The sequence below is a fragment of the Phascolarctos cinereus genome, unplaced genomic scaffold (genome assembly GCF_003287225.1).
Source record: "Phascolarctos cinereus isolate Bilbo 61053 unplaced genomic scaffold, phaCin_HiC Scaffold_4;HRSCAF=312, whole genome shotgun sequence".
Classification (NCBI taxonomy): Eukaryota; Metazoa; Chordata; class Mammalia; order Diprotodontia; family Phascolarctidae; genus Phascolarctos; species Phascolarctos cinereus.
In genome coordinates, this window is record NW_027555847.1 from 87912907 (window position 1) to 87939515 (window position 26609).

At 42.0% G+C, this 26609-nt stretch overlaps 2 protein-coding genes across 3 annotated transcripts in view; one reads left to right on the forward strand and one right to left on the reverse strand.

Moving 5' to 3' along the window:
* Nucleotides 1–972: 972 nt before the first annotated feature.
* Nucleotides 973–9571, reverse strand: TCTA (T cell leukemia translocation altered). Its single transcript, XM_020998958.2, is given in 4 exon segments — nucleotides 973–2682; nucleotides 8372–8426; nucleotides 9003–9110; nucleotides 9113–9571. Coding segments are annotated over 4 exon segments (327 nt in total). The 5' UTR covers nucleotides 9234–9571; the 3' UTR covers nucleotides 973–2639.
* Nucleotides 9572–9742: 171 nt separating this feature from the next.
* The window catches only part of RHOA (ras homolog family member A), a 74540-nt gene continuing 57673 nt past the window's right edge, over nucleotides 9743–26609 (forward strand). Inside the window, exon 1 of one of the 2 annotated variants that reach the window (XM_020998957.2) lies at nucleotides 9743–9879. The gene's annotated coding sequence lies outside the window, so the exon portion shown is untranslated. Of the gene's footprint in view, nucleotides 9880–18275; nucleotides 18357–26609 lie in introns of those variants that run through there. The other variant, XM_078152380.1, reaches the window with a different exon arrangement.

Genomic DNA, 26609 nt, shown 5'->3' on the forward strand with positions numbered 1-26609 from the left:
TTCGCCACAAGATATAACCACTCTTGACTCCCACTCTTACAGAAAGGTCATTCTCTTTGGGCCAGTTTCCCTCTGTGAAAATAAGGATAACACAATCCTGTAAAATTGTCAGCCAAATTTGATGAACCACAAATAGGTCTTCTTACCTCTGAGGCTGTATTTCCTTAAGTGAACACAAGGTGGGGATGGTAGCAGGTGACATGCCCATCAGAGTTTGTCGTCCAGGGTTAGTCAGGCCTGTCTCCTTTCCAAGTTGGGGTCTATGCACTCCCAGTTGAGTCTTAATCTGAACACTTATGTTCAGACCAAAAGTTTGTTAAGATACTCTAAACAGCCAGCAAGGTAGGAGGCAGGAATTGTAGAATGATTCTAGCTGTAAAATGGAAAGCTTGTTGGCCCATCCAGTTCACTCCTTGCATTTTATTGGAATAAGAGGCCCAGCAAGAAAGAGGGAAGTGACTTGGAGGTCAGTTTGTCCATGGTAAAACTGCACCCATGCCCAAGGTGCAACTCATGATTTTCTTTCCTCAAGGTAGTACAAAGTAGCTGTTCTGCCAGTTGTATTAAAGATAGCTTATGGGTAGAAGGTAAAATCATCCCCAGAAGGACCTCTTTGTCATGAATGCATCAGGCTTCTCTGTTCCAAACTGTGCCCACATCCTAGTGGGGTGTCAGCTGAGTTTAAGCAGGTACAGCTGGTCTTTCAGGCCACTGACTTATCCCTGAAAACTCTTTTCACTTACAGTCATTTGGAAAGATCGTTTTCCTATTCTGAATGATGCAATATGATGGACACAACTTCACGTTAAGACCCACAAGTATTGTTTTGTTTAAATATCAAGGGGCAAGATTAAAGGTAGGCAGACAGATGCAGTGAGTCAAAAGGTAATCTAGAAGAGATGTGGATTGGTCAAATACAATCTTCTCCCAACACACTTTAAAGATGAATTAGTAGAGACCATTTAGAAAAAGTGTCACAACATAAGCTTTTATTAGTTTGTACCACTGATTCAGTGGAGAAGGGTAAAAGGCAAAGATATAGAAGCCATAGTAGGGGAGAAATGAGGTAGCCGATGGCTGGCCTGTCAAGTTTTAATAACAAATGAGAAATCATGTTTCAGTGGGCCTTTTCTCATATCCCCCTCCCTCCCCCAGGATGAGGCTCCAAAATATGCAACTTACAGGTAAGAACACTTATTGCTCAAAGCTTCATGCTGTGAAGAGGTAGCACTGCCTAGTGAGCAATGAGGCCCTGGAGAAAAACATCTTTCCTGCAAGCTAGTGCTGGCCTTGCCCAGCCTCTTGCTGCTAAATCCTTTGGCTACATTAAACCAGTACTACTTAAGAGCATGGGGTATTGTAGCCTATTCCCTTCAAAGGCCCTTTGGGTATGTGGAAGAGCTGAGAGCAGCTAAAGAAATGGTCGACTTTCAGGCCACAGGCTGGCTGTGGTCCTACACATCTTTTGTCTCTTTTTTAGTTTTCCCAGACTACGACAGCAGGAGGGAATGAAGAAAATTCCATCAGAAAGACAGTCATGGGGCTGCTAGGTGGATAGAACGCTGGCCCTGGGGTCAGGAGGACCTGAGTTCAAATCTCAGACCAGACACTTGACACTTACTAGCTGTGTGACCTTGGGCAAGTCACTTAACCCCAATTACCTCGCCCAAAAAAAAAAAAAGTCATTCTGCACTTGCTGAAGAGTCCAATCTGATCTGTTGTCAAGCATCAGGAATACAACCATCAGAGCTTAAGTCTTACTCTAGTTCTAGGCCCATACCCTGGATGCGTTTGTGAAGTCAATTGCCCCTATGTGGGGAAGCTGTAAGTATAGCCCCAGGTGGAAGATAATGCAGTATGTGTAAGTGGATTAGGAGCATGCCCGTCTAAGTCAGTGAAACTGTTCCAGTCTAGTCCTGTCTCACTTCTCAGACCCAGGCTGGCCCCAGAAGGGTTTCAGCAAGGCTGGAATTGGAGGTTACTCGTGCCCTGGGCAAGTCTCTTCCCCAAAGGCGTCCTGGAAGGTGGGAGGAATTAGGTGGTCACAGGACTTTTTTTCCCCTTCAAGAATGAGATCTACTAGAGAACTCACCACAGGCCTGCACAGCAGAAATGTTTTTTATCCAAAGCTACCTCATAATGGTAGCACCCCACTGTGACAGTGCTGGCTGTAAGTCTCAGCCTTATTGAAAAGGACTTAACTGGAAAAGGAAAGCAAGGCTGAGGATCCTTCTTTCCACCACCTCCTGGAACCATTCCAGGCATGGGTTGCCCCAAGGTGTCAGCTGTCAAGGGACCACAACTGGTGGCCACAAGGGAGAGAAGGCTAGCAAGAAGATGTCAGGCAGGCCATGCTTCCACTAGGGTTGGGTGTCTCAGGGCCCGTCCTTTCCCCAGTAGGGGAAAGTATCTCTAGAAAGGAAAACGGGGGGAGGAAGTGATGAGACTTTCTGGGATGTGACTCCAGTATTGTTTCCTCTGCTTTCCTCAAACCCACACCATTCCCTTGAATGGTATCTCCCCAGAAACAAACCCCAACTGCTAAGTGTCACTGGGACCCTTGGCAGATAGGAATCCAACAGAGACAGGCTGCTGGTGCAGAGGCAGCAGGAAAGTCAGGCCTGCGAAACCTTCTTCCCTCATTCACGATGGGTTTTGATTGATTCGTTTTCTGAAGTTTCCCTGAAAGAATTGGGAAGAGAAAATAGATATATCATTCCCACATAAAACATCATGGTTGCCTGGCACTTCCAGCAAACAAATACCATCCCCTTCCTATTCCCCAATCAGTAGGATATCAGAGGTCCTGGGTTCAAGTTCTAGCTGTTTCTTGGTATCTACATGAACTTGGGTAAACTGTATAACTTCCTTGGTTTAGTTGGAAGAGCCAATCTCTAAGTTCCATTCCAGGCCTCTATATTCTCTGATATCCAGGCAATATCTGTGTGCGGCTCTGTGGTAAATGGTAGGGAGGGACAGCACAAAGATTTAATTAGACATAATCCCTGCCCTCATGGAACTTGCAATCTAATAGTTTCCATACTGCCTAAGAGATAGGTTGCAATGAGTTAACTGGCTCAGCTCAGACACAGGAACAGAGGATATTAAAAGTATTTGCCCTGATACCAGAAGCTCACACTCCATGAAGTTAAGCAAGGTTTTATGGAGACTTTATTTATTTTAAAGAAGTGTTCCCTGGGTTCTGACCTATGATAGTAGCAATCTGGCCAGGAAAGAGACTGCTCTGCCTGAAACTTAGGAATCTCAGCCCTTTCCAGGACTGGAAGTCTCTAAGAGCTGGGCTCCAATTCCATTTCAGATTGGGACAAGCTTACTGCCTTGTCTATTTCTTGAAATAGAATGTGAGCCCCTTCAGGGCAGGAGCCATTTGGTTTTTGTCTCTGTATCCTCAGTGTCCAGCAGGCCTCCCCTGTTCTACATTTCCTACAGTCAATCTTCAATCTCTGCTTGACGACTCCCAGGAACAGGAACCTGAGAACCTTAGCTCCTTCCATTTACAGCAGAAAGCTCTAATTGTAGGAATAATTCATCTTGTACTAAGTCACACTCTGCCTGCTTTCAGCCTCAGACACGATTTAAAGCTCTAAAACACCTAAGAGAGCCTTCTCCCTCCTGTCACTCTCATTTTATAAATGAGCAATCAGAGGCCTTGGGACTTACCCAAGGTCACATGATCAATAGCAGAACTGTGATTTGAAACCAGTTCCTGCCAATTGTAAAACCAATACTCATTCTACTGCAGGTTCCATTATACTAGATGATCTCTGAGATCACCTTCCAGCCCTAATATGTTGTGATTCTGAGTCCCAAAGGGGATTCCTGTTTCAGTTCTAATACTCTAGAATTGTATAAATACCCCATCGACTTCAGCAAGAATTAGATTATGGTAAACATCTACCACGCAAAATATGACATGGGACAGACAGGCCACGTAGTGCTGTATTAGTAGTAGTTAGTTAGGAGTAACAAAATTTAACTCTACCAAAAGTGAAATGGAATGTCTTGGGAGAAAAGATTCCTCATCACAGAATTTCTTCAGTCAGGGATTGGATTATAGATGTCCTATGAGACACCTTCCAATTATAAGATTCAGTTCCCACTAATGGGTACTTACTCTGTTCACTAGGGCCAAATGAAAGAATAGGGGAGGAAAGTATTTCAGCTGGCCTTGTTTCATTATAATTTCCAACCTAAATTCCAACAAATTGGCAGGTCTGCTAGGTTCAGAAGGACTAGGGAATGTTTCTACATTTAAGTTATTAATCCAGAGTCCCAAGAAATTATTTTCTTTTTTTCAAGTATAGATTCATTTGAAGACTTGAGCACCTATCACTGAAACTTGGGCATCACAGGTACTTGCATCAAAAATGTTGCCAAGGAGAGGTCTATTTCTAGACTTAATTCAGCTTGGATATATTCAGTGCCCAAATGCCCATAGTCTTTGTTTATATACATTAAGGGAGTAATGTTATTTAAGTATGTGAGCAGAAACACCTGCTCCACACAACCAGATTCACTGGCTCTTTCCAGTTACTCTGGAATGAGTTGTAAAAACTTTCATTCCTCTCACAGATAAAAATAGTATAAATAGACACTAAGTCAAGAGGGCTGGGTCCCAAGGCTGGCTGGTATACAGAGGGTACAGGGGCAGCTAGGTGGCACAGTGGATAGAGCACCAGCTCTGTAGTCAGGAGGACCTGAGTTCAAATCCGGCTTTAGACATATAACACTCACTAGCTGTGTAAATATATACACACACACAGGGTATGAAGAGGAGAAATATCAAATGTGGATGGCTAGACCAGGAGGCTTCAGGCTCCTGAGGGCCTTGAATGCCAGGCAAAAGAGTTTTTGTTTTTTTCTTCTGGGATATAGGGAACCTCTAGAAATTCATGAGATCACAGGTCTAGAACTGGCAGACCTCCAGTGTTATCTGGTCCAACTTCTTCACTTTACAGTGTGAGGAAATGAGGCCCAGGTGAACATGGTTGAGTCATGGTCACCCCTATGGCACTGGGAAAATTGTTCCTAGGAAGACTGTCTCCTTTGCTCAGGGCTAGATTAAGTCCTGCTGAAACAAGGTAAAGAGAGTAGCACTTTATATTTGTATGTTTAAACCATCATCTGGAGATGATGTCCAGTCCAGTAGCATGCAGGTTTCTTGTCTGAACTGGTTCTCTTAGAGAGCCATCGAGAACCAAAGAGCTGACGTGAGTCAGCTAGGAGGCGGCCACGGATGATTCCAAAAGGCTCCCCCAACTCCTCCAATCTAGACACACACAACGTTGCTAGAGCAGTTGGGGTTTGTGCTGTGGTCTATGACTCGGCTCTCTGGGATATGTTTTCAGAGTGGGCATCCTTTAAAGTCTACCTCAAATGCCATGTCTTCTAAGAAGCCCTCTGTAATTGAGAATGGCCTTCTCCCTGGCAAATTTCCCACAGCACCTTGCTTAGCGCTAATATACCCATCATATACCAGGAGAAGAAATGTGGCAGAGTGAAAAGAGCCCTGGCCAAGAGACACAGTCTGAGATCTTCACTCCTGGGCAAATAAATCACTGTACTTCTCTGTGCCTCAATTTTCTTATCTGCAATATGGGGACAACAATACCTTACCCACATTACCTACTTCACATGATTTTTATGAAGGGCTATGAAACTTAAACCAGTATTTTTCATTTCAGCCACTTTAAAAAACATTAAAACACTTATTGTGTGCAAGGCACTGTGTTGGGTGCTCAGCACAGAGAGATGAGAAAGAACAGCTGAGTACCTTCACGGAGCATATAAAAGTGGGAAGGGGACATAGAAAAGATCTATACCACCCCCCACCCCCATGTTATAGATCACATCATTCCTAATATACTGGGCATTCCATGACGGCTCCTCTCCACATCCCAGCACAGTGCTCTGTACAGAGCAAGTGTCAGTAAACATCTGATGAATTGAAATTTCAGCACCTTCACAAAGCCTTGTCATAGGAATGCTTTCATGAGCCCCGGCTGTTCTGGTCTTAGAAACTACAACCTTCCCAATCAACTGGGCAGGGGAAGTATGTGGGGGGGTGGGGACAGGAGCAGAGACAGACACATCAGGAAGGTAGGGGCAGGACTTGGGTAGGCTGAGGTTTAAAATATGGGTAGGAGATTACCCTAGTAGGAGCTACATGGGGCAGTGGATGGAGTCAGGAGGACCTGAGTTCAAATCTGGCCTCAGACACATGATACTCACTAGCTGTGTGATCCTGGGCAAGTCACTTAACCCCAAATGCCCCACAAAAATAACAAACAAACAAATAAATACATAAAATAAAATATGAATACGAAAAAACGGTGGCTTTTCAAAAACTTGAACTGTTCTATAACACTGGGATCACTGAGAGAGTAGCTTAATTTACTGTTACCCTTGGGGGAAAAGGAAAAGTCAACTATGTAATCAATTTGTCAAAATAGTGTCACTGATGGCCTTTTCTATGAGATTCAGAGCTGCAGAACTCACCTGCCCAGTGGAACAGATCAGATGAAATCATTCTGCCTCTCCTCTGTGTACTTTTAATGGCTGAACAAAATGTAATACACAAATATAATGGAATACTATTGTGCCATAAGGAATGGCAAATAGGAAGAATTCAGAGAAATTTAGAAAGATATGTAAAAACTGAGGCAGAGTGAAGCAAGCAAAGCCAAGAGAACAGTGGACAGTGACCACCACGCTATGTACTGAAAGCTGCCAGAACTCTGCTCAATGCAGTGACCAATCCTAGCTCCAGAGGACTGGGGTGAAACACTCCTCCCCATTCCTGGCAGACAGGTAGTGGACATAGTTATGGAAGGAGGTTGTTAGATATGGTCAACATGCCTGTCTGTTTTGTTTACCCACACTACTTTGTCACATGGTAGGGTTTTATTGAGGGAGGAATACTGGGAAATGACAGCAAGGTTAAAAATCAATAAAGCAATAAAAAAAAAATGAGGGCAAAGTGGAAAGATATATATATTCTAGGCATAGCATATACTTGAGTAAAGGCAAGGAGTGCTGAGAGCACCCAGTGCTTTCAGGGTGTAGGGGGTTACTCAGCGTGGCTGGGGAGTAACATGAGATAAAACTGGAAAAGTAAGCAAAGCGGTGCCAGGTTACAAAGGGCTTTGAATGCTCAAATGTTAGTCAGCCATTGAAGTCTTTATGATCAGATGACTTATATGACCTGATAAAAATATAAGAAATACTACTCTGACAAAGGTATGAAAGGTAGGTTGAAGGGGGAGGATAAGGAGAGAAGGAAGAGGTCTTATAATAAAGAGGTCCAATAATAAGGAGACGCCCGAAACTGGAGGTGAAGGCATAAGCTAGGGTAGTGCCAGCAGGAATAAAGAGCCTCCAAGGGCAAAGCTGTGGAGGTGGAGTTGACAGGACCTGGTAACTGACCAGATATGAAAAGGGAGGAAGAAAGAAGAGCCAAAGCTAACACACCGAGATTATGCGAAGGGAACACGGGAGACGGGGGCTAAGACTGAAATGCTGAGCTGTCTGCATATTTAGCCTGGGGCTGAGACTTTTAGCAGCTTGAATCCAGTCTCTGAGGGCCCTTCCAGATCTAGCTCTAAGGGCCTATGATAACCAAAGGAAGGCAGCTTCGCCTGTTTCTACCATCCTCTTCCTCAGCCCCCTCCCCAGTCACACATCCTGAACTTTTATGGAATAGTGGAAATGATACTGAATTTAAATAGTTGGTGAATTGAGTCCCAGTCCTGGCTCTGCCACTGAATCACCCTGTGAGGCCTTGAATGATCACCTCCCTTCTCTAGGTATCAGTTTTCCTGCCTGTAAAATCACAGGTATCAGACTAAGATGACTCCATGAATTTCTACAGCTAAACTTTAAAGATTTTCAAAAAGTATCATTCACATTTTACAGATAAGGAAACTAAGGTTCAGAGTGGAAGACAGTTGCCTAGTCAATCACAGAGCATGAAAAAAGACCTGGGTTCAAATCCAGCCCTCTGCTACTATCTATGCAAGCCTAGGCAAATCTACTTCTTGTGAGGCTGCAAATTCTGAGAAGGAAAGATGAGGTCACCTCAAGAAGTCCCTTTGAGCTCTAGGTCTAGGATTCCACAAGTTTGGCAGCCAGTTTTCCCAAGGCCAAGTCCCATGCTCTACACAGCTCTGCTTCCAGCTCTAAGATGCTATGAGTATAGCTATGATCCCACCTGGGAAATGTGTGTAACATCACCTACATACATACCTGGATTCTTGAGGGCTAAGTGCTTTGTCAACTGTTAAATAGAATATAAATGTAAGGTGTTAAGGGCAAGAGGGGTTATGGCTAAACCTTGGGCTGAGGCACTTACCACGGAGGATACAAGGAAGAACCATCTGGAGTGGAGCCATTCTGGCCTCCCAGACCTAGAGGAGGTAACAGGATTAACATTCAGGGCAGAGGAAGCTGGTGTGACCAGAGCCAAAGGGTGGGAGAGAAATCCAGGTCTTCTCATTGCCATAGCAACACTGGCAGGGCTGTAGCCTGGCACATAATGGGTGCTTAAAAAATGCTGGCTGATTGATTGGAAGATTTAGCATTTGGACCCCTGGCCCCAGCCAACAGTGGTCAGAAGGGCATTCAGGGCTGTCCAACTAACTGAGATCTGGAACTTCAGGAAAGGTGGCCTAGCCTCATCCCCTGCTGAGGGGGCATCCCCAGGGTGAGTGGATGGACTTTAGAGACAACTAGCACTGCTGCCACTTGGTACCGAGGCAGGAGAGGGTACCGAGGCAGGAGAGGGTCCCGGCACGGGCCCGCCAGGATGGATGAGTAGTGGTACAGGCCGAGGCCTGGGGAGGTGGGGGGGAACTACCAGGGAACTTCGTACAGCATGCCCCCCCCCCGGAGTGGTACAGGCGGGGGGGGGCGCGATTTCTGTGGCACAGTCAGACAGGCCGTAGGGCCGGAGGAGCGAGGGCTGCAGGGGAGGGGCGGCTCACCCGAGGACGGGCGGTGATACAGGCCAGTCACGGTGCTTCCGTACACCCCCCAGGCCAGCTGGATCCCCAGGAGGCTCAGCACCAGCCATAAGAGCAGCAGCTTGAAGAGGTCACACGCATGTCCTGCGCCTCCCACTCGCGCAGGAACTCGCTGCTCAGTGTGCTCAGTGCGCCCAGGACGGCCGTGGGCAGGGCTTCCCAGCCCGGCTCAGACCCTGATTCAGCCGCCATGCTAATCAACTTCACGCTCACCCACCTTGCCCCGGAGGCGGTTACTGCAGCGGCTACTGCGCAGGCGCCGTGTTTTCTGGAGGGCACGGCTGAAATATCAGACGGCTTAAGCAGCCCCTATCATCCCAGCACGAAAAGGAAAAGGCATAACGCATGCGCAAAGAGGTGGCAGTTAAAGGTGGAGTAGAACGGATGACACGAAAACACGCACGCGCACACAATTGCTAAACACCACCACCACCCCCAAGCTACCTATAGAGTGGGTGACTCGGGAGCACAAAATAGTAACCGGGTCTTTTATAGCCCTGTGGCTCCCGTGATGCCCAGCGCGGCGTTTGTGATTGGCTAAACGGCGTCCTCTTCAGGAGGTTACGTGATTTGGAGCAATCGTTGCCTAGGGGCCGGGCTCTGACAGCGTGACCGCGGCTAGCCACGGCTCGAACCCGTCCTGGGCTCGGGAGCGCGCACGTTGCGACCCGCCCTCCAGCCGCCACCGTCGCCGCCGCCGCCACCGCCGCCGCCCGCCCGCGCTCCCGCTCCCCGCCTGCCTGCCCGCCGGTTTCTTGTGTAGAAACTGCCTAAGTCCTAGGACGCGCGGCTCGCGGAGTAGCTTGCCCGGCGCGGAGGGACCCGAGAACCGCCTGAGGTAAGAGACCGCCCAACGGCGGGGGCGTCCCCTCCCGGGGTCTTCCTCCTTCCCTCCCTTCCCCGGCCCCCCAATCCGAGGTGCCGGCGCCTCCCTGGGCCTTCCTCGCCCAGCGGCCCCCGCATGCTCGCCCGCCCGCCCCGCTGCTCGCCTCCCGTCCCGGGACTTGGCCGCTTGCTGAGCCGGCAGCCCCCCGGGCGTCTCTCCGCGACTCGGGCCCCACCTGCTGCTTCTCTCAAACTCCTCCGCCTCGCCCCCGCCCCGGGGTTGGGGGGTGTGTGTGTCCCGGAGAGCCCGGGGCCGCACCCCGCCGCCGCTGCCCACGCCCGGGCCCCCGAGTTCCGCACTCGGTGCCCGGCCACGGAATGGGCGTGGGGCTGTCTGCGCTGCGGGCTTGGTGGGAGCCGAGGCGAGCTCCCCCTCTTTCTCCCCCGCCTGGTGTCTGGGGGAGAGGCGGCGGCTCCCCCCGTCCCCGCGCCGGCCCTCGGCCAGCCCCGAGTCCGGAGCGTCTGTACGCTCACTCGCCTCCTGGACTCCGTCTCCCTGCCCGTAGGCCACGGCCTGGTTCAAGCCTCTCCTCCTCCCTCCCTTTCTCCCTTCCTTCCTGCCTTCCTTCCTCTTGAGGCACTTCCTCACACCGCCTCTTGGTTGTTTTCCTACCTGTTACACGGCTGGCCCCGACCGAAGCGCTCCTTGGCGCCGGCCGGCCCAGCCCCGTACCACCTCGCACCGAACCGAAGGGACCCAGCCTCCGGCCTGCTTCACGCAGAAAGGCGGAGCCCGGCTGGGGAAGGCGCTCCGGGGGGTCCGCGTGGGAGGGGGGCGCTTCTTAGGGGCTCCTTTAGTCCCACGGCTTTTTTTTTTTTAACCAGCTTCCCCAGACTGTCCTTAAAGTTGATAGGTCTTCCCCGAGCGTGGTCCCCTCCAGAAACTTGCTTTCCTTCAGAACCCACCTAGGCTGCGGGATTTCTACAGAGAGCAGGTAGTGAGGTGGACCTTGCCTCAAGGAGGCTTCTGCAGATTGGCTTTTGCTTCGTGAGCACCTTCTGGTGTGCTTGCCGCTGGGGCCGGTGGGCGGGGGACGGACAGTGGGGGCAGGAAACGAGACGGGAGTTCTGCCTTGGCGTAGATCCTGTGTAATTTAGTGGAAGGTATAGATTGGAGTTTGAAAATAGTTCCTTGAAATCCCAATGTAAGACATGGTTTATATAGGCCCTTCATAATAAAATGCATTCATTCTGTTAATTTTGGTTTTAAATACAGTAACCCGTGAACAGAAGGAAACGGCCAGCCACTTTTATCAGATACCTTCCAGTTTTCTTTATGCTTACTTGTTTTTGCTGTGATTACAAACTTATTTTATATACTAATCCCATTATTCATTAATCTGCTCCAACATTCCTTTTGGATTGAAATTAGAGAACTAATCCTAAAGCAAAAAAAATTATCCATAGGGTTTTTCCCTGTAAAAACCGCTTTTATTATTTCAAAGACTTTGTTGGATTAAAGTGGAGTGATAGTTTCCCATTTCAGATGGTACTTTAAATCAGAGCCATCTGATAGTCCTAAATTTTAACTGGGTCAAAAACTTACTGCTTTAATTCTCTTTAACACTTTTCGTACTCTAAAGGTATTCTTTGCAAATAAAGTATTATAACTACTGGACTCTCTCAAATTAATACCATGCCCTCCTTTAAGGGAGGGAGAAGGGAAGAAAATGAGGAATTCTCCCCACCAGTTTCCAACCTACTACTTGGAATCTTGCACATAGGTGCTTGAGTAAATGTTTGATTTTAGCTGTATGACGTTGTAACAGGCATTATTTTTGAAACTTTGATTAAACCTTTTCGTACATTTTGCCCTTAATCATGGCCTTTTGTTTTTGCCAGGGTCACACAGTAAGTGACAAGTGTCTGAGGCCGGATTTGAACTTAGGTCCTCCTGACTCCAAGGCCGGAGCTCTATCCACTGCACCACCTAACTGCCCCTATCACAGGGCCTTTTAAAATCAGCGTTTTATGTAGCTATTTCTGATGTGGTTAGAATTTTAATTTTGAAAGTTATTGTTATGTTGACAATTTGAGACACAACCTGGAGCCTGATATTTTAGCATATGCATTTCTTCAACCCATGTGCGTATTCTTTCTTTATGTAGAAATGGCCACATTTTATAATTGCAGGAATACAGTTTTCAAGCACAATGCCTAACAAATACATAGTAGGATCTTAATAAATGCTGTATTGACTGCTGTTAAAATGTTATTGATAACTTGAACTAAATTTACTAATTTGGTAACAAGCTATTTCAAGATCATTTTTCCTTATAAAGTCCATCTCTGAGGGTCATTACTTTAAAATGTATCTACCACCCTCTGTCCAGTGACTTTTTTTTTAGTAGCACAGTCCTTTATAAAAAAATAAAGTTTACCTTGAATTTTTTTTTCTTTCTGTTCCCACATGTAGGTTATGTAGAAGGGGGAGGAGGTATGAATAGAGTCACTGGCTCAAGTTTTCATATAATTTTTGGTTTTGAAGAGACAAAATTATCTAGTCTGACTTCATTTTACAGATGAAGAAATAGAGGCAGAAGGGGAATGGAAAAGGGAGCAAGCAGCATTCCAGCTAAACTGTCTTGCTGTTGAACTCTGCATTCCATATTCAACCTCCCTGGTTTTTTGGGTTGTCCTCATACATAAAATACACTTCTAATATCTACCTCTTACCACTCTTGGCTTCCTTTAAGGCTAAATTCTGGTACTACCTACTATGGGAAGCCTTTCTGATTAACCTATAATTGATAGTTTTCTTTCCCTTCACACATCTTTGTAAAACCTTTTTATGTGTTTCCTCCAGTAGAGTATAAGCTCCTTTAACTTTCTCATGTTTCTTTTTTCTTAGCTCCTGTGCACATAGTAGGAGCTTAAAAGATATTTGTTAAATTGAATTGCTCATGGTCACAGAGTAGCAAAATTTGGATTAGAGCCCAGGTCTCAGATTTCCTAGACCTACAGTACTCTTTCTAGTATTAATGGTCTATAATTCCTAAGAATCTGCAGAATTCAGTTGCCAAATGGAAATCACAGTTCTTCAGATTCCAAAGAATTGTCAAAGCCTTCTCTTTGCTCTCTGAATCTGGATGGCAGCATGACAGAGTCAAGTGTAATAAGTGCAACGGCTATCCATATCCAGAGTCAACAAGGTCCCGGATTCGGCTCAAACATTTATTCTTCACAGGTTTGGGCTAGTGAATTCAAGCTTATGGTCCCAGTACTGAGTATTTTAGGAGGACCAGCTCAGTTATGGCGTATAATTAAAAATTCCGAAATGTAGAGATGGAAGGGACCCCAGAGGCCACCTAGTCCAGACCCCTCATTTTACAAATAGAGAAATTGAGACCCAAGGAAGTTAAGTGACTGGCTCAAGGTCACTGAACTTATCAAGAAGCATTTATTGAGCGCTTGCTATACGCCAAACACTTTGCAGGTTTGTGGGGAGACACAATATAAAGAATTAAACAATTCCTACTCAGAAGTAGATGCAAAATAAGTGCAAGATATACTTGAGGAGAGAGAGTGCTGGCAGTTGGGTAGAACCAAAAGCCTTCAAAGTGGTTCTTGAGCTTCATCTTGAAGGAAGAAGCCAAGGTGAGGAGGGGAAGTACATCCCAAGCAAGAAAGAAGACTTGAAAAAGGGAGACCAGTTAGAAGGACGTTGCAATAGTCTGGGTAGTGACGAGCCAAGGAGGTGGTTGTGTGAGTAGAAAGGCTAAGCTATGAGGGATGTAGATATAGTATCAGGACCTGGCAACTAATTGGAGAGAGAGAGGGAGAACAAAATTGGAAAGTTTAGAAGAGGGATGGATTTGGGGGGGAAGATCGAAAATTCTATTTTGGACATACTGTGTTTATGATGCCTCTGCAGCATTTGGTTTGATGTGGGACTAGAGCTCAGGAGAGAGACAGGGGCTGGCCACGCAGATGGCATCAGAGGTGGAGTTCGAAACCATTTCTCTGACTGTAGTGAATGTTCTTCCCACTGAACCATGCTGCTTTATTGTGGGCAAGTAGAAAAGAGTACTGCATTTGATGTCAGAAGACCTGGGTGATAGTTCTGGGTACCTCGTATTAGTTGTGTGTCCTTGGGCGACTCATCTCACCTCTGAGTCTGTTTCTTCATCAGTGAACTGGGGATAATATTTCTACTACCTCGAGATTTTCTGTGAGGAAAGCACTAATCTGTTAGGTAGTACAAATCATCTTCTCCCCACCTTGTAGATGAGGCAACTGAGACTTAATAACATTAAGTGACTTGGTAGTAGATGATGCTGCTGCAATCCCAACCTCTGTACCTGCTAGAGAGTAAACAGATGCCCAGCTGGAGTGCTTAATACTGAATTGGTCATTTCTCAGGACTAAAGATAACTGCATTGGCCTGGGACCCATATCTGAAGTATTTATTTGGTAATAATCAGATGAGCCTTGTGCATATAGAGTGATTGACCTTTTGACTCTTCTAGCAGCTCTGGTTTTTACATCAGTCATGGAAATAGGCATGTGCTTATCAGACCTAGGAGGTTAATAAACCCTTCCACTAAGAAGTCACAGACTGGGGCTCTCAGAAGTCTCAATGCAACACTCTGTGCAAAGATTCTAATTCACCTTTTTTTATGTCATGAACCCTTTGGCAGTCTGGTGAAGCCTGTAGACCTCTTCTCAAAAGTAATGATTTTAAATGCATAAGATAAAATATATAAGAATACAGTTATCAAAGTTATTTTTTTTAATCCACGGACCCCTAGTTAAGAACCCTTCTCTAGTCCAACCTATACCCTTCACATCATACCCAGCAAGCATTCATCCAGTTTTTGAAGACCTCAGTTGAAGAAGAACCCAAGGAGTCCATTTTGAGATGACCTTAATTGTTAGGTAGGTTTTTATTATATATCTTAAGCTGCTTCTGAGTAGGGATTAATTTCATTCTTGGTATTTGTGTCTCCAGTACCTAGAACAGAGAAGGCCAGACTGAATGAGTTCTTGTTTATTGATTACATTAGATCTACATCTGCCTATTTACAAGTTCCATCCTGGCTTCTAAATCTAATATGTTGTCTTCATGACAACTTTTCACCTCCTTGAAGACAGCTATCGTGGGTGCATCCCTTCACCCACAGCCTTCTCCTTCAGGCTAAAAACATCCCCTCTTTCTTGGGTATATTCTTGAAGTCCTTACTGTCCTCCTCAGGAAACTTTCTAGCTTTCAATTCCTTCTTAAAATATGATGCATAGAATTGGATGTGGTACTATTCTCCAGGTATAGTCTGGCCAGGGTCAGTACAATGATACTGTCATTTGCTTAGTTCTGAAACTGCCTTTTTTTAATGCAACCTGAGATCACATTGGCTTTTTTCGCTGCTGTATTACACTCTTGATTTATTGAACTTGCTGTCTGCTAAAAACCATGGTTTTTTGTTTTCAGACAAACTAATTACCCCATTTTGTACTTGTGAATTTAAATTTTTTAACCCATGTATTAGATTTTACCTACATACCTATTCAATTTTTCCCAGTGTGCTACACTTTGTGGTTTTGTGTCATGTGTAAATTTGATAATAAGTACATTATTATCCAAGACATCAGTAAAAATGCACCAGGCAAAAGACAAATCCCCCTACTCTAAAAGCCTCCAAGTTGATATGAACCCATTAAGTATTTACCCTGGGATCCTACTCTTCACCTGATTTCTAATTCATTTTTATTGTACTGTTGTCTAGCCTACATTTATGTATTTTTGTCCACAAGAATAGCTTGAGAGATTTTTTTCAAATGCTTTTATAGCTAGGTAAGTTAAGAGATTTTTCTCTCCCAAATCTTTTTTTCCTTCTATATGTGAATCTTAACAGAGACTGTTTTCTTAGTATGTAGTCTAATCCATTATTTTGTTCATTTTTTTCCTTGACCCACAGAGGAACACTTATTTTGAAAAATCAAATACTATGTATAGCATATTGTTTTCCTATGCAACATATTTCCTGACCATGGGTGGGTAAGAAGTTTTTTTTTCTTTTTTTTAATTCTCCCTCCCCCTCCCACCCATCCCACCTTCCCTGCCAGTACAACTGCTTAATGTAGCCAAATTTTTCTTGTCATTTGAGGTTGGATATAAATTATAGGGAAGATATATACAGGAGAATCCTTGCCTACTTCCTGAAGGTATGGTGGAAACACAGCCATGGAAGAGATTCTCTAAGATTTCTTAGCATTTTATAGGATCATACATTTAGAGCTCTAAGGGACTTTAGAAGTCATCTAGTCTGCCTGCCTCATTTTACAAATGGAATAAAACTGAGGCCCTGAGTAGTTAAAGTATATTACCCAAGGTTACATAGTAGTAAGTAGAAGAACCAGTATTATTCATTCTCAAGTCCTTTGACTCCACATCTAAGCCACCAACTTGGTGAGATGTATCAAGTGCTACCCCCCACTTTAGTTTTATCATAGTAGGGCTTAGAATCATAGAATCACAGTTTCAGATCTGGAAGGGACCCTAAAATCATGGATTTAGGGCTGGAAGGGGCTTAAGTGTTCAGCTAGTTCATTTTACAGTTGAGGAAACATAGGCCCAGAGAGATTAAGTGACTAGCTCAAGTTAGACAGTAATACAACCTTATTTATAGATAGGGAAACTGAGGTTCAAATCAGAGATCAACGTTAATCTCCAGTTAAATTTAGGATGAAATTATATTTTAACCTCATCAGAATTGTGGCCTAGTTTGGGGGGCTTTTGCCCTATAATAAGCTTCTCAGATTTCACATTTTTGACCTTAGTTATTTTTACTATTCAGATATTTATGAAATGCATGTTATGTACAATGTGTACTATTTTAGACCTGGAAGAGAGACTAAGATTAATAAGACATATTCCTTCCTTCATTGTGTTTATCACCAAGATCACTAAGAACAGATAAACAACAAATAAAAATTTTCTGTTTTTTAAAATCACCCACAGATTCTTAGATTTTTTAAAAGTCTACTGAAGGTTATTTTTCCAGTTCTGTCTTGAGCTATTATTTACCAGATTGCCCCAATCTACCTACCCCCTTTACATATGTCTGGCCACATCTGTTTTCTTAAAGTTCTCCTGTGTGTGCACATGGTTCTTTACAACTCAGTAATTGTGATAATTTTAGTTTTGTGCTTCTTGACTTTGTTGTTTAAAACTGAATAAGCATGTTTGTGTCTCTCTTACAGATTAGTAACTCTCAGGCTCTTCTGTTCTGGACACATTTTGTGTTAAGTGTTCTTGAGATAAGAAGGCATTTAAGGTTTCTAAGTAGCAATTTAGTTGAAGTTATTGATTACTGTTCAAAAATTTTATGCACATTCAGTCCATGGTACTATAACATTAAGTAAAAGCTTTATGTACTTGTATTTACAGTAGACATTTGATAGTAAATAGAAAACAAAGCAGCTTGCTCTGTGTGTTTTGTCTTAATTTCATATAGGACCATTCCAGACATTTTTACAATAGTAAATAAGCATCATGTTTTGAGACACATGGTTAATTGCAACTAGTTTGCTGTACAAAGTAAAAGTAGGGTGTGAAAGTTAGTGGTATGTTCTTTAATAAACAGCCAAAATAATGAATCTATTTAAGCTTTCTTAGGAGCTAGAAAGACCTTTTAAGTTCAGTTGACTTCCAGAAAGTAAGAAAGCAAAAACATGCCTACCAGCAAAATAAAAGGGTTATTTTTAAAATATAGCCAAAATTAAAGTTAACAATGATAGCCTTCTGGACTTAGTGCACAGCCTTCCTTTAGATTGTTCCAGGCAAAGGTCTTATGGTTGTGATGATGGTTGCCAATATTATTTACTTTCTATTTCAGTCACAATGACCTAAATAAGGTTTTTTGGGGGTTTTTTTTGGTCTAGAACTAGCAATTTCCTTAGAATGTCCTCACAGGTCTCTGACATTAGTGTAAAGTTAGGTTTTAGAGGGAATGTTGCATAGGCAAGTATAGTCTGTTGTTTTTTTTCTTTAGATGATTATTTAAAGAAAAAAAATCACCATCCCATGAGCTGTTTAGAAAATGATTATGAAGTTTGCAATATTCATAGTACATAATCTACATAGCATATGGAATCAATGGGGGAGGGAGAGGGAGTGAGAGAGAGAGAGAGAGTGTGTGTGTGTGTGTGTGTGTGTGTGTGTGTGTAAAAGTGTGAACGTGTGAGAGAGATCTTAGTACGTCTCTGAGAAGTTAAATCCTGGGCAACAGATCTCATTGTACACCTTTGTAGAACTTTTTGTTCAGGGCTTTTCAGGTTACTGCACTTGGGTTTCCACGTGTAAGATTAATAGATTTTAATTCTTAAATTTATTGTTTTACATTTTCATAGTGCCTTTCATCTGAGAAGTTCAAGGTGCTTTACAAAACCTATCTGCTATACAGGTCATATTTCTCACATCATCCCTGTGAGGTAGGTACATACATCAGAACCCTGTTTTTTGCTTCTTTTCCCCATGGGGAGAAGTAATAGAAGGTGCTAGGGAAAATGTAGATACATTACATTCTTTTGTTCATCAGTGTCAGCCAGTGCACTCTTTTAAAAAAAAAATTAAAAGTTTTTTATTGGTATCTTATTTATTTCTATATAAAACCCTCCCCCCTCACCAGAGAGTTATCCTGGGTAACAAAGAATAAAAGGGGGGGGAAGTTAAAGCAAAATGAACCACATCAGCTGAGTTGACAGTATATAGTGTTTAACAACCATAGTTCCCCCACCTCTCCCAAGAAGGAGGGAGATTTATTTTCTCATTTCTTTTTTTTGGGGGGGGGTTGGAGAACACCCATGGCATTCAAGTTCCCTTTTTTGTTTTTACCACTTATATAGTTGTAGTTCAAATTCACTCTTTCACTCTTCATTCATAATTCTGCTTGATTCTTTTTTTCTAGTTCCCAGCATATCCTTTTTCTTCAATTTTTTGTGATATACTTTTCCTTAAGTTTCCTGCTATCTTCTACTCATAATTGTAGCTTTTCCTGTATTTCTGAAGACATCTCTATTTTTACTGAATTTTCTAGATAGCTTCACTGAATTTAATTCTGTGTTTGCGACTTTTGAGCTGTGCCTTCTCTTCTTTTCAGCTCTCTTTATTGTTTTGGTTTTTATATCAGCTGGTCCTCCTAACCTTTTGCTCGTGCTATGCCTATTACCTGAGTGTGATTGGCTGTGCAGAAGAAGGTACCAATAACAAACAGACCAGGAAAAAAAGGATAAAGGGGGTAAAGTTTGCCTTAAAGATGTTTGAGCAGTGACAGGTTTTAAGGTGGAGATAGAGAGAATATACACATAACTCAGTGAGTCTTCAGTTAGGTATAAAATGGAGCATGAGAATAAATTTCTGAATTTAACTGAGTAGAAATCAGATATCTTGGCCTGAACTTGTATTACTGCAGGACTTACTACTGCTTGCTTACAACTTTCCATTATGTCTGGAGGAAGTACATAATTTAACAACTATGTAGTTGGGTATATGTAACTTCCTCATATAGTAATCCTTGATGCTACAGTAATCCTGTCCTTTTCTGCATATGGTGCTATCCTGACTTGTTCTCCTTGCAGCATCTTTTTTTAACTTTATTTTTTCATTAAAAAAAAAAACTCTGTTTTCTCTCCCTTCCGGAAGGTTATATGTATGTTGAGGGGTTGGGGAGAGGGTGGGCAGGAATCTTGTAACCAGTACATACTTACAGTATATCTTATGCCTTGTAGTTTGGCTAGTTCATTTAGTTAAGCATGGTGTTGAGGTCATGAATTTAATCCTTATATGGGGCAATTAACCCTACCATTAAAAAAAAACACACAGCTGGGGCTACAAAGTGTATACTTACCCTCAAAGTACTGTTGTTGTCTCGTTTTCTAAATTTTTGTTGATGCCTTTTGTTTTCGTTTCACATTTGTTTCTGAATATCTCCTTCCCGTGATCAAGGAGTCTTCCTTTGCATCAAATTTTTTTTTAATTTTCTTTTTTAGCAGAATCAACTAACATACTGGCTATGTTTGACTGCATATGTAAAACTCCATAACCAATAGCCCTTCTCATAAAAGGAATGAGGTGCATTTTTTCAGCTATTCTCCTGGGCACTGTTCTAACAAATTCATGCTGTTGCTAGTGAGAGTATGAGCTTAGCCCAACACAAACCTGTTGAAATGAACTAAGAAAATGAAACTCTGCATAGCAAATATGTTTGGTAAAAGTATAGCAGTAGTGTTATGTGTATTTTTGCTCTGACATTAATTGATCAGCATGTGTTTTTTAAGCACTTACTGTGTGCCGGTCACTATTAAAGGTTCTGGGAATGAAAACTGTCTCTCCTTTCAAGGAACTCACATCTACTAACTTGAAGTCTCCGTTTTGCTAGGGCAGAGCTCTTACATATAAGTAGCTATAGCTGTGTGTGTGTGTGTGTGTGTGTGTGTGTGTGTGTGTGTGTGTGTGTGTAGCTTATAGTGCATATCCCATAAGACAGTTAATAGCATCTTCTTACAAAAGAGACAGTACTTGTTTTAAAACTCCTTCCTTTCATTAATGGTGGTCCTTGTCCTTTTTTTTTTTAACTGCCTTTTAAAAACTAAGTTCACCTATTTTTCCTGTAGAATGTGTTGGCTACTGTTGGTTTACTAGAGGTATTGATGACTCTATCACTACATTTTTTTTGAGAAGTGGTTCATTGAACAAGGAGCTAGAATGGAATAGATGGTTTTGAGACCTAGGTTTTATTTCTGGCTTAGCCAGTGGTGTGCCATGTGACTAATGACCAAGTTATTCAGCCTACTTTAAAAAAAAAGAATCTGGGATGTTATTACTTGTCCTTTCCCAAGCATAGAAGGTAATCATATGATAGCACTTCAATTTAAAAAAAATTTTTTTATAGCTTTTGTTTTTACAAAACTACATTTCCTCTATGTCCTCCTCTTTTCCCCCTCCCACAAGAAGAAGCCAGGCCATTTTCTCTTTCCGGATTTCAAAGCGAAATATTCACAAACAAATATATAATTTGCTTTGTCTGTGAGCTTTAGCAGGTCATTGACAGGTGTACCCACTGCTTAAAATTCAGGACTTTTTTTTCCTCCATTGTTATATGAAGGGATAGGAGTACTTGCTGTTATCTCTTCTCGTCTTCCTCTCATTTATTATCTGTTAGTAGGAAATTGTTTCTGTTTTGTCTCTTTAGTAGAATAGATTGCTTATTAATTTTGAACTACATATTTTATTTCTTGTATTTTACCACTTTTTATTTGTGGTGGTGATGCTGTTGTATCTTTGAGCTTAACTGGCTCCCTGTTTCCACCTCTGAACATCAGTTAATAAGTGGAAAGGATGGGCAGTGGGGAAGATAATTTTCTGGCAACCAAGTATGGCAAAAAGAATGCTGAACCTGAAGTCAGGAAGATCTGGGTTACCACCCAATACTAGCTAGTGACTGAATGTGTAGGCAAGTCACTTAAATTGTCTGATCTTCAGTTTCCTTATCTGGAAAACGGAATTTGTGTAAAATAGCACCTACTTCCCAAGGTTGTTGAGGATCAAATGAGGTAATATATTTAAAGTATTTTGCAAACCATAAAGCGTTATAGAAATAGCTGCTACTGGCCCCTAATGTAGTTATCATGTCTCTTTCTCTTTTCTTGAGGGGAGGCAGGGGCAACCCACTGCCAATATTTTTTGAGGTTTGCAGGTATGAAGAATATAATTTTTACAGGAATCAGCTCTCTGTATTTACCATAGGAGAAGGATAGGGACTGGACCTGTGACTTAATCGGTATATGGAATGCCCTCCACCAGTGCAGTCCTTTCTGTGCAGTTTGGTATTAGAGAGTAGGTACTGAGAACTGAAGTGATTGATCCAGGTTTGTACAGCCGTTATATGTTATAGTTGTACAAAGCTCTATGTAAAATATACAGATAAATAAGATACTCTTCTTGCCTTCAGATAGCTTAGATTTAGTGGGAGAGAAGATAGGCTGTTGGTTCAGATAATGACTATCTTCCTAAAAGGAGATCTTTTTTTAAAAAAGAAGTGTATAGATATATACTAAAAAAGTCATAACACAAATTACTATATAAAAACAAATTGCTATGAATGTTGGATGATTGTGTGATTGAAGAGGGTGATTGTATGAACTAAAATTGTGTCCAGTATTAGGAAATTCCCTGCCAGGAATGGAGGGAGCAGAAGGAGGAAGAAGCAGCCAGCAGGCATCATTGCCATATTCACAGTGTCAGAAGGAGAATTTAGCAAACTAACCAACATATCAATTGAGTCAGACAGTATGGGCAGTGTTTCATACCTGTAGTCTTCCTCTTCTACAAACACAGGAAGGTGCATTTTCTCATTTCTTTTTTGGGCCAAGCTCAGTCATTATAACTATAGTGTTTAGGGTTCTTTTCTTTTTATTATTGTAGTAATTCTGTGTATTGTTTTTCTGGTTCTGCTTGCTTTTGCTTTGCATCAGTTGACATAAGTTTTCCCGTGTTTCTCTATATTATTCACAGGGTTTGTAATCCTGTAGTAGTATTCCATTACATTCACATACTACAGTTTATTCAGCCATTCCACTAATAACGGGATCTTTATTTCTGGCTTTTGCTAATACAAAAGGGCTGCTATATATGTAAATAGACTTTAATTTCTGTCTTTGACATCTTTCTTAAGGCTTATGCCTAGCAGTGGGATCTCAGAGGGTATAGACATTTTAATTGGCTTTCTTGGCATCATTCCAGATTTCTTTCTAGAATGATTGGGTGAAGTCACAGATTTTTAGCAGAAAATTAATACGCTTGTTTTTCTTTTCACAACCCTTCCAACACTGACTGTTAATAATAATAGCTTACATTTGTATAGTGCTTACTCTGTGCTGGGCACTGTGCTAATTAAATGCTTTATATAATTTGATTTCTCACAATAACGAAGGGAGATAGGTGCTACTGTTATCCCCATTTTTCGGTTGAGGAAATGGAAGCAAATAGAAGTGAAGTGACTTGCCTAAGGTGGTGCACATAGCAAGTATGTCTGAGGCTGGATTTGAACTCTGGTCTTCCTGACTGGAGACTGAGTGCTCCATTCATGGCACCACCCAGATGCCCATTTACCATTTTTTTTTGGTTGTCTTTTCAAATTGACTGGTTTAAGAAGTGACCTCAGAGCAACTGTAAATTTGGTGTTCAATCCCTGGGTTGGCATGAGGGTAAAAATAGGCTATATTCAGATCTGGTGCAAGGCCAATTTATGTGAACTATCTTCAAACCAATATAATTATATAAGAGGTACAAAGTTCCATGAGATTACAGAGCCAGGAAAGTATTCACTTCCAAATGGAGAGAGTAGAATCAAGAAAGTCTTTTAGGAAGAAATGGCATTTGATCTGGCCCTTGAGAAATGGGATTGGGGGTGGGGGTGGAGGAAAGCACTCAAGTGCTTGGAAATGACATGAATGATATCATTGATTAAACCTCTTCTGTGTGCCACACACTGCTATATACTTGAGTATACAAGAACCATAACAGTCCCTTCCATTGTTAAGGGAAATGCTTGTGTGTGGGCATATGTATATGAATACAAAGTAATTTTAGTGCGAGAGGTCACTAATAATAAAGTGGCCATGATAAGCCTCCTATAGTTAGTAGCTAGTATTGGACCTGAGCTTAGAACCCCCAGGTTCCTTCAAAGAGGTTGAGGTGAAATGGGATTGCTTTCCAGGTGTGGAGGATAGCCAAGATGACTGCATTCCTAGGAGCAGCAAGCAGGGTATTTGAGCTGGAACATAAAGTAGGTACTAGAGTGAATCTTTCAAAAATATCAAAATAAAGACTGGAAAGGTAGATGTGAGCCAGATCAGGGCTAGATCAAGATGTGAGAGCCATCTGCTTAGAGATAATCCGTGAGAGCTGATGAGATCACAGGGAGAGAGATATGTTGTGGGAGAGGGAAGTGAATAGAGGGCAGGAGTGGAAAAAGACAGAGATATTGGAGGGAGTGAAGAAGAAAGAAGAAGAAAGCCCAAGACAGGCTTTGGAGACAAATGTCTATTGTTGGGAGGCAGAATGTAGATGATAAACTAGCAAAGGCAGTTGAGAAAGATAGGAGAACTGAGAAATGTCATGAAAACCTAAAGGGAAGAGAGTGGCAAGCATATCAGATACTGAGTAAAGTTACAGGGTGAGAGATGAGAAAAGATCTTATTTATCAATTTAAAAAAATTGATTATTAGGAAATGTCAGTTTCTGTTTTGAGTTTAGAAGCCAGATTTGTAAAGGTTTGAGAAGTTGATAAGAGAAAGGGAAATGGAGGCAATAAAATACTGCAGAGAGTTTTTTTTTTTTCCCATGAGAGTCTGGCTTGTGAAAATGCATTTTGAGGAAAGCTAATTAGTCCAGTTTGGCTAGAGTATGTGAAAGGAAGTAGGGTAAGAGAGTTGTGTCAAGCTCAGATAGAAACTGAGGCCTTTAAAGGGTACATAAGTATCCCTGAGGGCCACGCATTGACTTAGAAAACCACATATTATTAACATTATCTATGTTCTATTGCATTTTTATTTGTTTTGTTAAATGTTTTCCAATTACATGTTAAATCTGGTTCTGGAATGTTGACCCACATTGCCGAAGAAAGTCTGTTTGACACCTCTGGTGTAAGATAAAAGTTGAAAAGGTAGGCAAAGCCAGTCTAGGGACTAGACTTAGAAATACCTGGTTCAAAATCCCGTCTGTGCAAGTCATGTAATCTCACTGAGCCTTAGTTTACTCGTCTTTTAAAATGGAAATAGTAATACCACCTACTTCAGGGATTTTGTGACTATCAGGTGAGATAATATGTGTAAAATACTTCATAAGCCTTAAATGCTATATTTACACATATCTGCTATTTTCAATATTATGTTATATTACAAATGTATTAACAATACTAAAATTATATTACAAATATAATATGAAGCTGAATTGTGGAAGGCCTTGAATGACAGACTGAACTATATTCTTTAAACAAAAAGCAAACAAAACAAAATGCCTTGAGCAGGAAAATGATTTGATTATAACTGTTAAGGATGAATTAAAAACAGACACAAAATTACAGTGACTAAAACATAGAAGAAAATAACCTTTTTCTTCTCAGCTATTAGTGGACAAAAAGTATGCTAGTGTAAATCCTATTGAATTTTAAGTAGGGATTACCAAGTTTTGTTTTCTTTCGAAATTAATGCTTGAATCTTAAGGCTCACGTTTGAAAATTCTCTTTGGTTTGTATGCTTTGCTATTTTTCACTTAGTTTTTACCTTGTTCTGATGATTGTATAACTCCTTAAGTATGCAGATGAGATGTGATTCTGTACTGTCTGCTTTAGTTGGAAGTATAGAATGGAGTACAATGCCACCATCTTCAGATACCATACACCTGCTCTTTTAGGCTTCGAGATACCTTATGTAGAAAAAACTCAAGATATACTTATTGTTGTAGTAGTTCTTTGTTTAATGAGTGTACATGCAGAATTTTGCTAATTTCATTATGTTGCATGGTAATTCTTTGGAAATGTTTCCTGCACAGATATCTATGGAAAGGTTTTCTAACTGTTTATATAGGTTATGTTCTGCAGTTCAACATTTCCAGTTTTCAGAAAGCACAGTTTTTCCTCTGATTATTTTAAGTTCTGAAAAACTTTTGTTATACTTTGTCTTGTCTAATGATCACAATTCTTCAGTCTATTAAGGAATGATCTAAGTTCACTTTTGAGCTTAGTTCAGGGTTCCTTTCTCCTCCCCCACCCCAGGTTATTAAGATTCTAGTGGTGGGGAAGGGGGTGTGGGTTGGGAATAAGCATCTATAGAACACCTGTATGTGCCTGGCACTGTACTGAGTGCTTTACAAGTATTATTTTATTTGTTCCTCACTATAGCCCTGGAAGTAGGTGCTATTTTTCCCATTTTACAGTTGAGGTAATTGAGGCAGATAGAAGTCGAGTTACTTGCCCAAGGTCAAAGAGCTACTAAGTTTCTGAGACTGGATTTGAACTCCAGTTTTTCTGACTCTAAGCCTAGTGCCCTGTGCACTGTGGTGCGCCCTAGCTGCTTCAGTGTGATATGTCTTTCTCCACCTGAGGCTTCTCATATGAAGCTGATTTGAGGCACTGTTTGGAAGATGTGGTGGGAGAAAAGGATGGCCTTACTTTAGCAGAGTAAGATAGATAGGTGTGCCTTTTTTTCTCTTTGAATTAAACCATGAAGATCTAATAGTTACCATTCTTATTAGTCCCTTACAATTCATTTTCATAAATCAGTCATGGAGGTGTATTGCCGATAATGAGTAAATTTCATCATTAAATGAAGAATAAAGCAGTAAGGTAAGTCCGTGTTAGTTCATGTTACTGCCTCAGCAGTTAATTCTAAAAAACCCTGTGTATTACATAGGATTATGTTTAATCAATATGAGTTTGGGTCTCTGATCTTTAAGAAAAGAAAAGGCCTTTCATGTTTTTTAAGAATCTTTTTTTTGGCTAGGCAGTGGAGTTAAGTGACTTGCCCAGGGTCACACAGCTAGTTAAGTGTTAATGTGTCTGAGACTGGACAAGACCAGTGCTCTATCCACTGCGCCACCCAGCTGCCCCCCAAGTCTTTTATGTTTTAAAGGAAACTGAAATGTCTCCATTCCCATGACTCCTAAATTTACATTCTAGCCTTGAC